At 43.0% G+C, this 14,525-nt stretch overlaps 1 protein-coding gene across 3 annotated transcripts in view; it reads right to left on the bottom strand.

Annotated features, from left to right (window-relative positions):
- The window catches only part of ap2b1 (adaptor related protein complex 2 subunit beta 1), a 98,034-nt gene that overhangs the window by 80,275 nt on the left and 3,234 nt on the right, over nucleotides 1–14,525 (bottom strand). For all 3 annotated transcript variants that reach the window (XM_036989983.2, XM_021617926.3, XM_090186260.1), the window contains exons 8-14: nucleotides 9,333–9,453; nucleotides 6,372–6,467; nucleotides 6,050–6,165; nucleotides 5,691–5,856; nucleotides 4,614–4,712; nucleotides 4,245–4,504; nucleotides 3,873–4,068 (exon numbers count right to left, since the gene is read on the bottom strand). In XM_036989983.2, the coding sequence (XP_036845878.1) occupies nucleotides 3,873–4,068; nucleotides 4,245–4,504; nucleotides 4,614–4,712; nucleotides 5,691–5,856; nucleotides 6,050–6,165; nucleotides 6,372–6,467; nucleotides 9,333–9,453 (1,054 nt within the window). The remainder of the gene's footprint in view (nucleotides 1–3,872; nucleotides 4,069–4,244; nucleotides 4,505–4,613; nucleotides 4,713–5,690; nucleotides 5,857–6,049; nucleotides 6,166–6,371; nucleotides 6,468–9,332; nucleotides 9,454–14,525) is intronic.

The following is a 14,525-nucleotide window of genomic DNA, read 5'->3' as shown; positions in this document are numbered from 1 at the left end:
TCCTGCACACAATATGTGCAAGTATAATGGCCGCCGGTGATTTCATCAGCTGATTTAGCTTGCTGTAACCTGCCTGCTTCTAACTCTCTTCACTGAAACACAGAGATGGAATTTTAGCTAGCTAACATGCAGACCAGACCGCTTGTGCGTGTGTGTGTGCACGCTATCGCGCACATGTTGATATTGTCCACCCACACCAGACGCGATCAGGACAGGCATATCAAAACAAACTCTGAACCAACTATGTTTATTTGGGAACAGGTTGAAAACCATTAAACATTTACGGCAATTTAGCTAGCTAGCTTGCTATTGCTAGCTAATTTGTCCTGGGATATAATCATTGGGTTGTTATTTGACATGAAATGCACAAGGTCCTCTACTCTGACAATGAATACACATATAAAAGGGTAATCGAGTTAGTTTCCAGTAATCTCTCCTCCTTCGGACTTAATATGGCGGTTGGCAACCAACTTTAAGGTGCATTACCACCACCAACTGGATTGGAGTGTGGACCTCAGTTCATCTTTCAATCACCCACGTGGGTATATGCTCCTAAAAACCAATGAGGAGAAAAAGGCAGGATTTGCAGCGTGTCAAGCGTCACAAATAGAACCAAGTTCTATTTTAGCGCCTGGCTACGCAGGTGCTCGTTGATGCGTGCGAGCAATGTGGGTGCAATGAATGAATAACATGTATGTGTACATTTATTTTGTAACGCTCCCGTACATGATGCGAGCGGTGAGGTCAGCATGACATGTAAGGATGTTTGTCACTGCACTGATAAACAGAGTGTAGCTTGTCAATTATTTACAATAATTTGACAGCTTGCTGTTGAAATTGTAGACATGTTCCCATCAGTCAGTTCGTACTTCAGCATATTTCCAAAGCACCAATCGCTACATTGTAATGTTGGGTCAGCTAGAAGCACAGCGCAGCAGCTTAGCAGACTCAATTATACTGTACTGACTCGTGGAAGAGCAGGCTGTTCGCTGCTGTCGCTTGCCTTTCTCTGTCATTTTTCAAACTTAATCACGATGATGTGCAGAGCGCTTAATATTCGTGGCAAATAATTTGAAAGATGCATATCTACTAACGTTACAGCACTGTTGCATTAGGTATTTGTTTAATTTAGATTTGTCCATTTATGATAATGATCTGGACCTGTTAGTGGTAGTGCACTGTGATTTTAATTTTGTGAAAAAAAAGTTGTTTGGTAAGGGATTTTTTATTAACGTTAAACATTCTAATTTAGTTTAATCATTCACACCCCTAATTGCTATGGCAATGAGCTACCCTTAAGCTGCTGCAGAGACGAATGCCAATACCTAATGTATTGTCATTTACTTTCTAATAAATGGTTAAATTAATACATGGTGTTTCCTTTCTGAACAACATTTTGGTGGCTACAACACTACAAGCTACAACACTATTTTGTATGTACAGTTGTGGCCAAAAGTTTTGAGAATGACACAAATATAAATTTTCACAAAGTCTGCTGCCTCAGTTTGTATGATGGCAATTTGCATATACTCCAGAATGTTATGAAGAGTGATCAGATGAAATGCAATTAATTGCAAAGTCCCTCTTTGCCATGCAAATTAACTGAATCCCAGAAAAAAATTTCCACTGCATTTCAGCCCTGCCACAAACGACCAGCTGACATCATGTCAGTGATTCTCTCGTTAACACAGGTGTGAGTGTTGATGAGGACAAGGCGGGAGATCACTCGGTCATGCTGATTGAGTTCAAATAACAGACTGGAAGCTTCAAAAGGAGGGTGGTGCTTGGAATTATTGTTCTTCCTCTGTCAACCATGGTTACCTGCACAGAAACACATGCCGTCATCATTGCTTTGCACAAAAAGGGCTTCACAGGCAAGGATATTGCTGCCAGTAAGATTGCACCTAAATCAGCCATTTATCGGATCATCAAGAACTTCAAGGAGAGCGGTTCAATTGTTGTGAAGAAGGCTTCAGGGCGCCCAAGAAAATCCAGCAAGCACCAAGACCGTCTTCTAAAGATGATTCAGCTACGGGACCGGGGCACCACCAGTACAGAGCTTGCTCAGGAATGGCAGCAGGCAGGTGTGAGTGCATCTGCATGCACAGTGAGGCGAAGACTTTTGGAGGATGGCCTGGTGTCAAGAAGGGCAGCAAAGAAGCCACTTCTCTCCAGGAAAAACATCAGGGACAGACTGATATTCTGCAAAAGGTACAGGGATTGGACTGCTGAGGACTGGGGTAAAGTCATTTTCTCTGGTGAATCCCCTTTCCGATTGTTTGGGGCATCCGGAAAAAAGCTTGTCCAGACAAGACAAGGTGAGCGCTACCATCAGTCCTGTGTCGTGCCAACAGTAAAGCATCCTGAGACCATTCATGTGTGGGGTTGCTTCTCAGCCAAGGGAGTGGGCTCACTCACAATTTTGCCTAAGAACACTGCCATGAATAAAGAATGGTACCAACACATCCTCCAAGAGCAACTTCTCCCAAACATCCAGGAACAGTTTGGTGACAAACAATGCCTTTTCCAGCATGATGCAGCACCTTGCCATTAGGCAAAAGTGATAACCAAGTGGCTCGGGGAACAAAACATTGATATTTTGGGTCCATGGCCAGGAATCTCCCCAGACCTTAATCCCATTGAGAACTTGTGGTCAATCCTCAAGAGGCAGGTGGACAAACAAAACCTCACAAATTCTGACAAATTCCAAGCATTGATTATTCAAGAATGGGCTGCCATCAGTCAAGTTAATTGACAGTATGCCAGAGCGGATTGCAGAGGTCTTGAAAAAGAACGGTCAACACTGCAAATATTGACTCTTTGCATCAACTTCATGTAATTGTCAATTAAAGCCTTTGACACTTATGAAATGCTTGTAATTATACTTCAGTATTCCATAGTAACATCTGACAAAAATATCTAAAGACACTGAAGCAGCAAACTTTGAAAATGAATATGTGTCATTCTCAAAACTTTTGGCCACGACTGTAGACGGTCTGACACCATTTCTTTCCTATCTGTAGAGTAGAACAACTGCTGCGGCTGTCCCTTCAGGCTAGGGAACACAATCACCAGCTAATATCATTAAAAAGCTATAATGACTTTGTCAAGAGGAGGAAGTTTTCGTAAAACATAAGACATTAATAAAGCTTCCTAAAAAGCAGCTGCTCGTTCCAGAGCAGTCCCAAAACAAGACCTGCATGCCAAACCACACTCAAATCATTATCACATTGTTACACCATGGATGGAAATTAGCTTTTTATAGCTGGCTAACTAGGACATTTAGTAAAACTGATATGTTAAATAATAGGCACCATCTTGTCACCCAAAACAAGTAATCTGTATAAAGCCCAAAACAATCTTGACAGTGCAATAATATTAGCAACTGACAAGATGCTACTATCCTGTACCATTTGGACCAAACTTTGGTTTGCTGTGTGCGTGCCAGTACCACCATGGCGTGCCAAGCCTCCGCCTCGTGTCTCTGCTGTATTGAGATATCAGTGTGACGCTGCATCGTGACGCCCCTGCCCTGTCTGCCTCTCTGTACCAGTGTCTGGCAGATCAATCAGGGACAGGGAGACCAGCTTCTCACTGATATAGTGGATCTCTATGGCCAGAGCTCAGCATACACCACCCTCGCTGTGTCAGCCAGAAGCCCCTACATCACCTCAGCTCAACTCAGACCGGGGAACGCACACTGACAGCCACGCTAAAAGGAGACATACTCTCCACATTGTTCATGGCACAATAAAACATCAATCAGGAAGAATGCTGTCCTATTGATCCCTCATGGACTACATGTACAATCCAACCATCCCAGCAGAGATAAATAAACCTTTACGTGAGTATGTTGTGTATCTCTCACTCACCAGGCTGTCGAGGCCTCCGCCCAGCAAGTCGACAGCGCCCATCTGCATGGAGGAGACCTGGGGCACATTGACGGGGGGACCCAGGTCCAGGTTGAGCAGGTCTCCCAGCAGGTCTCCCTGGGAAGGGATGACTGACTGGGCCTGTTCAATAGGGACCGCTGGCCCTGCGCTCACAGGGCTCTCGCCTGTGTCAATGCTGAGAGGCAGGCACAGATATACAGTATTTAATTAATATTTTATTTAAGTTATATGGGGGAGCAGATCTTGGTATTTGTTTGTAAGCAATGATTGCCTACGTGTTGTTTGGGGGTTAGGTGAGTGTGTCTTCTGGGACTTTGGTAACTGAGTAACTTCCTGGTAACTGTGTCTCACCTGCCGTGCTGGATGGGCAGGTGCTTGCGATGGATGCCATGGCTGCCCTCCACGAAGGCGTTGGGGGGCTTGTGGTAGACGGAGGCTAGGGAGCCAATGTGGCAAATGAGCTCGTCCAGCAGGGTGGGCTCAATCAGGTCTGTCTCCTCCGAGATCAGGGGCTTTTCGGACAAGACCACCTCCTTGGCCGTTACCGGATCGGTGGACAGCAGGCGCCAGTAGATGTAACCCCTGTCACGCAGATCAGGGTTGTCGGAGTCCTAGGAGGACACAAGGGAGAAGAATCACAGTTGAGAATAGATATTGATGAGTTTAAGTTTGGGACAGTTTGAAAAAAAAGAGGGAGACGTGTTGGTGTGTGTATCTCACCTGTGTGGCCAGACTGAGGACCTGCTGCACCAGCTCCTGAGTCTCAGAGGGCTTCTTGAGGAAAAGCTTTACGATGGCTGTGAGAAGAGTGAGCTGGACCTGAAACAACACACCCCCAAGGCTGTGAATGGTCTGACCCAACCTCATACCTGCTCAAATAGTGAAAGTGGCTGCCAAACCCAGATAATAAAGGTTATTACTGTTAGGGCTGGACCAAATCAACTCCTAGCACCTATCCCTAAGGCACATGTGTAGTAGATATGAAAGGCTGACTTTAATGAAAGCAATATAGCAGAAATTACAGACAAGGTGGAAAGTGGAGCTATAACCATATCCAACCCAGTCTTTGCCCTAGTTTAATTTCTGTCAGGGTGTAAAAGTCCCAAACGCATCATCCAGGCAATCTGCCATTAAGATTGTCAAATGAAACCGGCAGATTTATATTAAGTGTCCTGGGGGTAGAGGTAGATTAGAAACTGGGCAGGGTTGCTGACCTCAACTAACCTGGGCGCTCCGCTCTGGGACAACTGACTCGAGTGCTCTGGGACAACTGACCTGGGCGCTCCGCTCCGGGACAACTGACCTGGGCGCTCCGCTCCGGGACAACTGACCTGGGCTCTCCGCTCCGGGACAACTGACCTGGGCTCTCCGCTCCGGGACAACTGACCTGGGCTCTCCGCTCTGGGACAACTGACCTTGGCGCTCCGCTCCGGGACAACTGACCTGAGCGCTCCGCTCCGGGACAACTGACCTGGGCGCTCCGCTCCGGGACAACTGACCTGGGCGCTCCGCTCCGGGACAACTGACCTGGGCGCTCCGCTCCGGGACAACTGACCTGAGCGCTCCGCTCTGGGACAACTGACCTGGGCGCTCCGCTCTGCGACAACTGACCTCCGTGGTCTGCTCTGGGACAATTGACCTGAGCGGTCCACTCTGGGACAACTGACCTGAGCGCTCCGCTCTGGGACAACTGACCTGAGCGCTCCGGGACAACTGACCTGAGCGCTCCGGGACAACTGACCTGAGCACTCCGCTCTGGGACAACTGACCTGAGCACTCCGCTCTGGGACAACTGACCTGCGTGCTCTCGTCATGGAAGCCCTCCAGGAAGCTCTCCAGCAGCTCGTCGGCGTTGTCGATCCTCTCAGCGTACTCGCCCACGATCCAAATCATGGCGGCACGCGCATCCGGCTCATCCAGAGAATCCAGGTTCTCACACAGCGTGGCGATGATGCTTTCATACCTGAGCAGAGAGAGAAAGTATAAAGGGTCAGGGTATAAACTAGTGTCTGTCTGGGGCTGGGGATATACAAAGGTCTTGTATAGACACAGACAGTGGCAGTATAGCCCCTACTGAAAAACAAAAGACAAGAATGAGGAAAAAATTCTCAAACTTCATTGATTATTATTGGGGATGGAGGGAAAAGGACACCTACTTGTTGGGGTATTTGCGGAAGATGTCCCTGATGACCACGATGGCCTCCTGCACCACATAGTTGACCTTGGTCTGGATGAGGTCTAGCAGGGTGCTAACACAGCGCTCAGCAGATTGCTAAAAAGGAGACAACAGGAAGAGAGTCAACACTGACCCAAAACTGTTTTTTTCACAGTGGCCAAAGTACCTCGTTTAAACTCCTTCAAACAACTTTATAGGAATGGATGGCACTTTTTTGGAACAGCTATAAAATCTGAAGTTCAGATAGACATTGATCAGAGATCCTCTGTGTGTCCGTCTATGATGGTGTCTCAGATTCCAACCTCCACTTTGATGGCACAGCGCCCGATGGCCCTCACTGCTTTACGCACAAAGTCAACGTCTACCTCGGTGGCATATTCCTTCAGCTCAGCCAACACCTGGGAAGAGAGCAGGGCATATGAGTGAAAAACATCACACACACACGGTGGGAGGACATGCAAACATCTTGACACTGTAAGAAAATGGGTTGAGGAGATAAGGTTGAGGTTAGTAAAATTGTGTACACACACAAGTGTAAGCTACCCAAGGCCAGTCAGAGAAGCTACCAAAGCCTCCCTCAGAGATGGTGTTTATCCAGGGAGTGTCTCTCTGTTGGACTGTAATGGCAAATTTACAGCAAGATTGTCCGAGCCTGCCTTAGCTGTCAATCACGCTGACAGCTATCTCGGCTCTTCACAGCGAAGGAAGCGAGCACATCCGCTATCTAAAACGTGTGTTCATTAAGGCATCGTCTGACAGGAGCCGCTAAGAGCACCAGATAAGACTGATTAGGAGTGAAGCATTGGGATATGAACGTTTCTGTTGAAATTAGTCTTCAATATAGAGGTGCGGCTGAACAGATGGATCCAAGTCGGGGTTAGAGTATGCTATGTTTTCTGAGGGCCGTGTTGTTATGTTAACAAAATGTTATATTTCTGGGGGGCAATACCATTATTATAAGTCAAACATATGTAACAGTATAACTTTAGACCGTCCCCTCGCCCATACCCGGGCGCGAACCAGGGACCCTCTGCACACATCAACAACAGTCACCCACAAAGCATCGTTACCCATCGCTCCACAAAAGCCACGGATCTTGCAGAGCAAGGGGAACAACTACTTCAAGGTCTCAGAGCAAGTGACGTCACCGATTGAAACACTATTTAGAGCGCACCACCGCTAACTAAGCTAGCCGTTTCACATCCGTTACACATACACAGTACTGAGTTAGCTTCACCAAAATGGTACAATGATAGTTTTCTGTGTAGAGTGACTAAGTATATACTGATGTACAGTAAATCATAAGAAATTAACACCCTAATACACTGAGTGAACAAAACATTAGGAACACCTGCTCTTTCCATGACTGACTGACCAGGTGAAAACAGGTGAAAGCTATGATCCCTTAGTGATGTCACTTGTTAAATCAACTTCAATCAGTGTAGATGAAGGGAGGAAATAAGGATTTTTAAGCTTTGAGACAATTGAGACATGGATTGTGTATGTGTGCCATTCAGAGGGTGAATGGCCAAGAAAATATTTAAGTGCCTTTGAATGGTAGTAGCATGCACATTTTGACAGATGGAATTGCATGACTTTCACCAAATTTCCATGACCAACAACTGGTGGCATCCCTATTTACGTATAGAAAAGTGTGGTATCGACACAGGGAGGCTGCTCTCTGATCCCATGACATTGAGCAAGGCACTTAACCCCCCACAAAGTAGAACCCCTGCTAGGCAACTGTATGAAACACATGTGGTCAGCCCTCAGTGTGGAGAGCTACTGGGTGTTCAGGCTCTTGATCAAGCCCTTTAATAAGGTCTGGTTGAGCAGTTCATTTCTAAACTGTGATTTGTTAGAGGGGGACAGGAATAAAAACCTGCACAACCATTAGTTCTCCTGGAGGATGGTTGACCACCCTTGATGTAAAACATTGCAACATTACAAATAAGTTTTATGCCTTTTGAAATAATTTGCTCATTCAATATATCAAAGATCAAATTAATATTGTAGGCTACAAATCTTTTTATTCAGCTGAAGCAAGCACAAAAATTTCCAGAAAATGTACCTTTTCTAGTTTAGTCATAATTATCTTAGCTACATTAGAGTTGTTAACTTTGCAGGCTGACTATTATCTATTGGATGCTCAAATCAATTGGAAGTATCTATAAAACAAGTTTTGAAGCAACATAATCCAAAAGAAAGGTTGCATCTAATGTTTATTCCTAAAAATAATGTTCACGATTCACAAATTATTATTTTGATTGAACCGAATCCCAACTAATTTAACTAGGCAAGTCAGTTAGGAACAAATTCTTATTTTCAATGAGGGCCTAGGAACAGTGGGTTAACTGCCTGTTCAGGGGCAGAACGACAGATTTGTACCTTGTCAGCTCGGGGGTTTGAACTTGCAACCTTCCGTTTACTAGTCCAACTCTCTAACCACTAGGCTACCCTGCCACGATATAAATCGTTCAAAAAAGTAAATAAACTTTGTATGACCTTATTCGCGAGTGTCGGTGGAAAGTTTTTTGGGACATGACGAAAACATTAATACATGCTAAAAATAGCTTAACAGTTAACTAGAGGGTACAATATATATTTTGAATTGGCTACCTAGTTAATTTTATAGGCCTACCTGCTGATGCAATGTCTGATTGTCTCTCTGTCCTTGAGCAACGGCCCACTCGTCTTGCACTATGCAAGTGCACTAGTGACATTCCGATCCGGGCTATGTGCTATATGCTGATTCTATTTGATTGATAAAATATTTAACTGTGCCTAAATACATTACATTAACAGAAAATATTCAGAATTTCCATGACTGCCACAACATTTCAGATTTTATGACTTTCCAAAACTTTTCCAGGCCTGGAAAACACCATTTAAAAATCCCATGACGTTTTCATGCTTTCATGAAAATACGAACCCTGGTAGGTGCCAGGCACACTGGTTTGAGTGTGTCAAGAACTGCAACGCTTTTGGGTTTTTCACGCTCAACAGTGTACCCCGAGTATCAAGAATGGTCCACCATCCAAAGGACATCCAGCCAATTTGACACAACTGTGGGAAGCACTGGCGTCAACATTGGCCAGCATCCCTGTGGAACGCTTGACACCTTGTAGAGTCAATGCCCTGATAAACTGAGGCTGTTCTGAGGCATAAGGGGGTGCAACTCAATGTTAGGAAGGTGTTCCTAATGTTTTGTACACTCAGTGTAGAGTTCTATTGACTGAGGTATAGGGTTCCATGAATGGTACCTGAGCTATGTTGGCCTGGGAGGCCAGGCGAATCATGATGTCCAGTTTCTCCAGTTTGACGTAGATGGGGTCGTTGTACTTGACAAAGAACACCTTGATCTCCTGCTTAAGGATCTCAGGCCTAAAGAGTAGAGATGGCATGTATTATAGGAACAGAACATCTATCTATCCATCTGGTCCTGATCTGAACCCACAGAGCTGAGAGAGGGGAAGGGTACATAGGAAGAGAAATTCTGTCATCTAGTGGCTAGGAAGTGAGGATGGCACCAAACAGTCTAATCTAACATCAAACATTCCACATCACTGAGGGATTCATTTAGAAAGGGATAAAAACAAGGGATAATTAACTAGATTCAGCTGCGGGATGATATTTTCTTGAGTGGATGGTCAGGAGGCCAGAACATAATTACAAATCCTTTCTAGACTGCAAATTGACTGCAAGAAGCCCAAACAGATATAATATTTGACTAAAACATAATAATTTCTTACCTTGCTTACATTTGTATATGATCACATATAGTATATATATATATATATATATATATATATATATATATATATATATATATATCTTTGTTATGGGTAGGAATACTTAGGAACAAATTTCCAAAACTAAAATCACAGATCTGATTTGCTGTTGTTTTTAGTCTTTTATGTCCAACAATTTTTTTTAAATACACTGAACAAAAATAGAAAAACGCAATATGCAGCAATTTCTAAGATTTTACTGAGTTACAGTTCATCTAAGGAAATCAGTAGGCCCTAATCTATGGACTTCACGAGACTGGGAATACAGATATGCTTCTGTTGTTCACAGATACCTTTAAAAAAGTTGGGGGCGTGGATCAGAAAACCTGTCATGCAGCGTGACATCTCTGAATACATACGATTTGATCAGGCTGTTGATTGTGGCCTGTGTAATGTTGTCCCACTCCTCTTCAATGGCTGTGTGAAGTTGCTGGATATTGGTGGGAACCGATCCAGAGCATCCCAAACATGCTCAATGGGTGACATGTCTGGTGAATATTCAGGCCATGGAAGAACTGGGACATTTTCAGCTACCAGGAATTGTGTACAGATCCTTCCGACATGGGGCTGTGTATTATCATGCTGAAACATGAGGTGATGGCAACGGATGAATGGGCCTCAAGATCTCGTCACGGTATCTCGGTGCATTCAAATTGCCATCGATAAAAGGCAATTGTGTTCCTTGTCCGTAGCTTATGCCTGCCCATACCATAACCCCACCGCCACCATGGGGCACTCCGTTCACAATGTTGACATCAGCAAACAAAATCTGCTTGACTCTGTTCCAGCCCTGATCCCTTAGAGGCTAGTCTAGGCTACAGAATGATTTTCAAATTGGTAGGGCCATGTTTCTCTCTTGTCCATAGAAATACTCAGATATCAGTTATATTAGCCTAAATATGAAAAATGTATATTATAGCCATATCAAGTGTAGACTATTGTTATATAATCTTGATCATCTGGGTAAGCACATTTCCAACCTTCTTCCATTAGGCTACTTTTTGACAAAAAAGAAGTGACTGGATTTCACTTAGTATCTATAGTATAGCCTGCCTTACGCTGAATCAGAAAAAAACGATGGCTGGGAAAGAAATCATGTTAGTCATCTGCCTGTTTGGCAGTTCTTCGGTTTCAGGACGAATGATAAAGGTGAGCAAGCAGACCTGACCGAAGTCACTTGCAGAATACGCAAAAAGATTATCAGGGCAAAGGATGGATAAATGACAAACCTCTGTCAACATTTACAAGTCCATCCTCCTCCTGAGTTTGCTACTCTGGGGCAGAAAAGGTGAACATGCTGATGTTCCTTGCCAGAAACCTTTAGGTAGGCCTAAGACATGGTTAAAAAAACAATTAGACTAAATGGTTGCTCATTTCCTCATTTTGCCCTCATTTAGGTTATTTTCATACTTTTTTTGTAACTTGTATGCCTATATTTAGGATTTGTACAGTTAGACAAAAGGCATATCCTAATAGGCCTATCATATTTTAGCCTATGCCAATGTTCATTTGTTTTTAAGTGTAATAAAGAATATTATAAATAATCATTTGTTTTGAATATTTAGAATTTGTACAGTTCGATAGGCAAAGGGCATAGCCTAAGGATAATAGGCCTATTAATTTTTAACCTAAGTCAATGTTCATTCAGGTATTAGAAAGAATGTTATAGGCTAAATAATAATTTGTTTTATTTTATTATTTTAGACTTTTATATAAATTCACAATTTGTAAGCTATTCAAACTAAATTGAGGCCCACACTGACTCATCATTCATTTATTTTTTGTTCCTGCTTATTGAAAGTGCTGCTGTGGGAGCTTATGCCCGATTGCCCGTAGCACAATTCAAGGACATTAATAAAGGCTGACAATATTAGTTTAACTTGTAAAAGCAACATTTAGCCTACTGTAACTTTTATTGAAGTAGGCTGTAGCCTATTATTGGCTATTTGGTTTGCAAGTAGGAAGTTTCCGACAGCACAATTTATTTTGCCTACACTTTGGTCAACTTCCTATTCGATTAGTTTATATTGCAATTGTTTGTTCTCTCTCTCATTATTACTATACTATGTTTTTATATAGGCTATTTGCAAAAAACTTTCTGAGATGGAACTCCGTTACGCCTAAAGATTAATTTTATAGTTGATAATGAAATAGTATGCAATAAATAAGGCCAACAAGTCACATTCTATTTGAATGGGGATTGGGGAGAAAAAGTGAAATTACGATATTAAAACAATAAGCCAGACAACGGAGTGTCCGTTGCAAAATGCCTATGATCACCCGACATTAGAGAGGGGGAAAAAAACATGTTAGGCCCTATCTGACATTTTGCGCTGCTTTGGTGCTCGCTGCTCTTCCTACAATTTACATTGTTCTCTTGCATTATGTTAACAGTCTAACTACAACATATGTATTGAAAATGTAGGCTCTGGAGTACCTTAAATTACATTTTAGGCAGAAACGCTAACTCAGCTCCATCCTTCATCATAACCAAACCCTTTGATAATGCCAACCACTTTATAAACTTGTTTGTTTACAAGATGAGCAAATTTAGGGAATCTTATGGGTCAGAAATTGATGTTCATATGATAAGGAAGATATACAAAACATTGCAGAGAGCATATCCAACTGACAATCTCTTAGAAAAAAATGTTAACGATTAAAAATAACTGATGTTGGCACAAGATGGAGGGAAAGTTGGAGCATAACTAATTAAATTACAGTTAACAAAAATTGAAGCTAACGTATAGAATTTATTATACAAGAGACAACATTTACTAATTCTACAGCACAAAGGCAGAGTCATGTCTTAAGTGTAAAACTAATAATGACTCAATAATCCATGCTTTCTGGAAATGCTAAAAAGTCCAGATGTTGTAGGCAGAGCTAGAAAGTCCAGATGTTGTAAGCAGAGCTAGAAAGTACAGATGTTGTAAGCAGAGCTAGAAAGTCCAGATGTTGTCGGGAGAGCTAGAAAGTCCAGATGTTGTAGGCAGAGCTAGAAAGTCCAGATGTTGTAGGCAGCGCTAGAAAGTCCAGATGTAGTAGGCAGCGCTAGAAAGTCCAGATGTTGTAGGCAGCGCTAGAAAGTCCAGATGTTGTAAGCAGAGCTAGAAAGTCCAGATGTTGTAAGCAGAGCTAGAAAGTCCAGATGTTGTAGGCAGCGCTAGAAAGCCCAGATGTTGTAGGCAGAGCTAGAAAGTCCAGATGTTGTAAGCAGAGATAGAAAGTCCAGATGTTGTAGGCAGATCTAGAAAGTTGGCTGTCAGAAGTATTACTTTTAATCTGTCTGTCTGCATATTTAAAGTATAATGACCTTCCACTGACCTTGAATAAAGCATGTGTGTCTCTATGTATACTGATGACTCAGCAGAGTACAGGTCGGCTGAAACAGTAAAATAAATAACTGACACCCTTAACATAGCGCTCCAGTCAGTTTTAGAACGGGTAACTAGAAATAGGCTGGTGCTAAATATAAAAGAAAACTCAAAGCATAATATTTAGGGAAAATCACTTGCTCAACCCTAAACCTCATCTGGATCCATTATTGAATATGTGCCTATTGAGCAAGTTGAAGAGACTAAACTTCTGGGTGTCACCCTAGATAGCCTGCTATCATGGTCAAAAAATATAGACTCAATGGTTACTAAAATGGGAAGAGGTCTGTCCATGATAAGGCATTGCTCTACTTTCTTGATATCTCAGTCAACCAGACAGGTCCTATAGGCCTTGGTTTCGTCTCACCTGGACTACTGTCCAGTTGTGTGGTCAGGTGGGGCAAAGAAGGACATAGACAAATTGCAGTTGGTCCAAAACAGAGCAGCACCTATTGCACTTAAATGTACACTGAGGGCTAATGTCAATGACATGCATGTCATTCTCTTCTGGCTCAAAGTTGAGGAGAGATTGTCTGCATCACTATTGGTCTTTGTGCGAGGTGTTGAAGGTACCAAGCTGTCTGTTCAAGCAGTTGGCACATAGCTTGGACAACTCATCTGTATCACACAAGACATGCAACCAGAGGTCTCTTCACAGTCCTCAGGTCCAGAACAGAGGCTGGGAAACACACAGTATTAAATAGAGCCATGACTAAATGGAACTCTCTGCAATAAAAACAGATTTTTAAAAATAGATAAAAGAACATGGCAAGACAGGGATTGTGAAGAGACAGACATTTCTATGCATTTTGTATTGTATTTGCATTGCATTATGTATGTTATACGTGGTTGGGATATGACTGTGACGTGGTTGTCTCGTCTGGCTATCTTAAGATGAATGCATTAGCTGTGGGTTGCTCTGGATGGGACAAATCAAATACATAATATACATACATAGCACTACATTTACATCACAATTTAGCCATTCAGCACCTGCTGAATGGCTAAATTGTGATGTAAATGTAGTGCTATGTATGTATATTATGTATTTGATTTGTTGTGTTGTTTCCTGTTTGGACCCCAGGAAGAGTAACCGTTGCCTCGGTAGCAGCTAATTGGGGATCCTAATAAATACTAAATATGGCAAATAGGGAATGGGCCATTGGGCATGTCGCCCTGCCATGTGCTCTCTGCACTGTTTTGTGCTGCCAGACTCCGGCGGTGCAGTGAAGTTCAAATATGCTACAACATCGTTTGGACATCACGATGTCGTCACCATAGACGATGG

The sequence above is a fragment of the Oncorhynchus mykiss genome, chromosome 10, assembly GCF_057628025.1.
Source record: "Oncorhynchus mykiss isolate SJ-2025 chromosome 10, ASM5762802v1, whole genome shotgun sequence".
Classification (NCBI taxonomy): domain Eukaryota; kingdom Metazoa; phylum Chordata; class Actinopteri; order Salmoniformes; family Salmonidae; genus Oncorhynchus; species Oncorhynchus mykiss.
This window is presented reverse-complemented; position numbering and strand designations above follow the sequence as displayed.